Source organism: Trichechus manatus, unplaced genomic scaffold (assembly GCF_000243295.1).
Source record: "Trichechus manatus latirostris isolate Lorelei unplaced genomic scaffold, TriManLat1.0 scaffold00069, whole genome shotgun sequence".
Classification (NCBI taxonomy): domain Eukaryota; kingdom Metazoa; phylum Chordata; class Mammalia; order Sirenia; family Trichechidae; genus Trichechus; species Trichechus manatus.
In genome coordinates this window covers 5,098,902-5,101,432 of record NW_004444005.1, presented here as the reverse complement: position 1 = coordinate 5,101,432, position 2,531 = coordinate 5,098,902, and the positions used below count along the sequence as shown (strand labels likewise).

At 58.8% G+C, this 2,531-nt stretch overlaps 1 protein-coding gene across 1 annotated transcript in view; it reads left to right on the top strand.

Annotated features, from left to right (window-relative positions):
- The window catches only part of TTLL12 (tubulin tyrosine ligase like 12), a 29,865-nt gene that overhangs the window by 9,376 nt on the left and 17,958 nt on the right, over positions 1–2,531 (top strand). Inside the window, exon 2 of the mRNA XM_004380051.2 lies at positions 5–149. Within this exon, the coding sequence (XP_004380108.1) occupies positions 5–149 (145 nt within the window). The remainder of the gene's footprint in view (positions 1–4; positions 150–2,531) is intronic.

Sequence of the window (2,531 nt, the reverse complement as noted above, 5' to 3'; positions counted from 1 at the left end):
CGAGCTCGGAGCGGGGCCCGAGCCCGGGGCCGCCGGAGGAGGGCGCGCAGGCCCTGGAACAGTTCGCGGCGCTGCACGGCCCGGCGCTGCGCGCGTCGGGAGTCCCCGAGCTGTATTGGGGTCGCCTCCTGCACAAGCTGGAGCACGAGGTGCGGACCGGCTACGCGGGGCGGGCGGCGGCCGGGCCGGGGGTCGGGGTGTGTGGGGGGCCCTGAGACGCACACCCTGCTCTGGGCCCTTCTCCGGGGAAGGGGGCCTCGGGCCCGTGCTGGGCCGAGGACGGGCAGTGCTGGGGTGGCAGGGCGGCCGCCTGGAGGACACGTGCGGTTGAGGGGTGGGAGGCTGTCCAGGGGAGTTCGTGGCGGGAGAAGTGCAGAAAGGGGAGACCTGGGGAGAAGTGCAGGTGTATGTGCCTGGAGAGTTGGGAATGGATGAGGCTGGAGAGGTTTGAAGGGGAAGCGCCACGAATGCCGAGTGGAGCGAGTCAGGCTTGCCTTGGGAGTTTAGCAGCCTGCCAAGGAGGGTTTGGGGCCTGAGAGTGAGAGCATGAGGCCCACCCGTTAGCGTGGCCCTTCTTCTGCCAGCATCTGGGGCTGGGCCAGGGCTGCAGTGCGAGCTGGAACTAAATCCAGTTTTGGTTCCCATTGTGTGCCAGGCGCTGTGCTGACTTCTGCACACATGCGATCCCCGCAACAGCCCTGGGAGGAGCAAGATTCATCACCCCATTTTACAGTTGAGAAAACAGGCTTAGGGAGAGGAAGTGAGTCTCCTAAGAGCCCTCAGACTTCAAAGCCGGGAGCCTTGTCTTAGCCACTGTCTGCTTCAGAATAGAATCCCCTGAATTCGTGTGGCTTTACCACTTCGTAGAGTTCTTTCACGTTTCTTCATTGATCTAGTCCCTGTTTTGCAAATTAAAGGAAACAGGCTGCAGGAGGTGGAGGAAGAATTTAAAGAAAAATGAAAAGGGTTTAGATGCTTCTGGATTCTTTTCTTATTGGAGGAAAAGGCTCCATTCTGCTACCAGCCTGCACTAACCTGAACCTCCAAAGGGTGTCCCTGCTGGCTCCGGCAGAGGAAAGACCCTGGTGTTTGGTTGTTTGCCCAGGCACTGAGGCTAAGCACATCCACAAGGCCGGCCAGTGGGGCCTTTTTCTTAGCTGGAACCAGGCTCCTCTTCCGGGCTGCCTCCTGGGCTGCAGATAAACAGCTTAGTAGTGAAGGTGCAGGTGATAAGATGGGTGGAGCCCTAGAGCCAGGAAGCCAGGGTCAGGGCCAGGAGATAGGAGTCCCCAGAGCCTGGCCGTGTGGCAAGCCGCACCCTCTCAGCCGCTGTTTCTCCATCTGTAATGTCAAGGGTTGGACCAAGCGCCTTCTAAAGCACCTTGCAGCGCCTTAGATGCTTAAAAAAAAAAAAATGCAGCTTCACTAGCACCTCAGTATGATACCTAATGTTTGGTAATAGTGAATTTCCTTTGCCTGTATGACTGGCCCTCAGCTCTGCCCCATTTCCTGAGCGCTTACCCTGGGCCTGTGCTGGGCAGAAGGGAGGATACAAAGGTCCTCAGGTGCTGGCCGGAAGCTGCCCGATGTGGCAGTGCCCCCGGCCCCAGCCCAGCCAGCCTCCGCTAGTAGTGAATCCTCGGGCATCTCGCTCACCCTGTCGGAGCCCAAGTCTCCATCTGTAACGCAGGGATGTTGAGGGGGCACCTGGCTCCTGGCATCGGCGGGTGGGGTGGGGTGGGGGCGTGGCATGAGAAGTAAGCTTCAGCCAGGGTCCACACCTAGTGGGCAGTCACCAAGCAGATTCCGGTGCCCCAAACCTGACTGGGGCAGTGGAGGGCCAAGGGACCAAGGACCTGCCTAAGGCCTGGCTATTCCTTGGCTGAGGAGAAGGGCGACCGCCATCCCTTCCTGCTGGGACTGGGGGAGCACCAGTGAGACGGTGCAGGACAGTGGTTTTGCAGCTGGGAAGTACAGAGAATAAGAAGAGGTGACATTTACTTCTGAGACACTCCCCATCCTCTCCAGAGGACCGGTTTCCTTTCTAGTCAGGGTCACTGGCCTGGCCAGGGGTCAGGGAAGCGCCCTTCTGCTGGCAGATGCTTTTTCTGCTGGTGTGCTGACCACCCCGCACACACGGACAGTGCTCACCCCCTCACACACATGCATTCGCGCAGTACTCACTCCCCTATACACACACACTGTGCTAATCCTCCCTACACACACAGACACCCACATATACACGTGCTAACCCCCCTACACACACAGACACACATATACACGTGCTAACCCCCTTACACACACAGACACACATATACACGTGCTAATCCCCCTACATGCACAGACACACACACATACACTGTGCTAACCCCGTACACAGGCACACACACAGACACTCTGCTAACCCCCCTGCATGCACAGGCACGCACATACACACTGTGCTAACCCCCCTACACACACAGGCACACACACATACACTGTGCTAACCCCCACACGCACAGGCACGCACACACACACTGTGCTAACCCCCC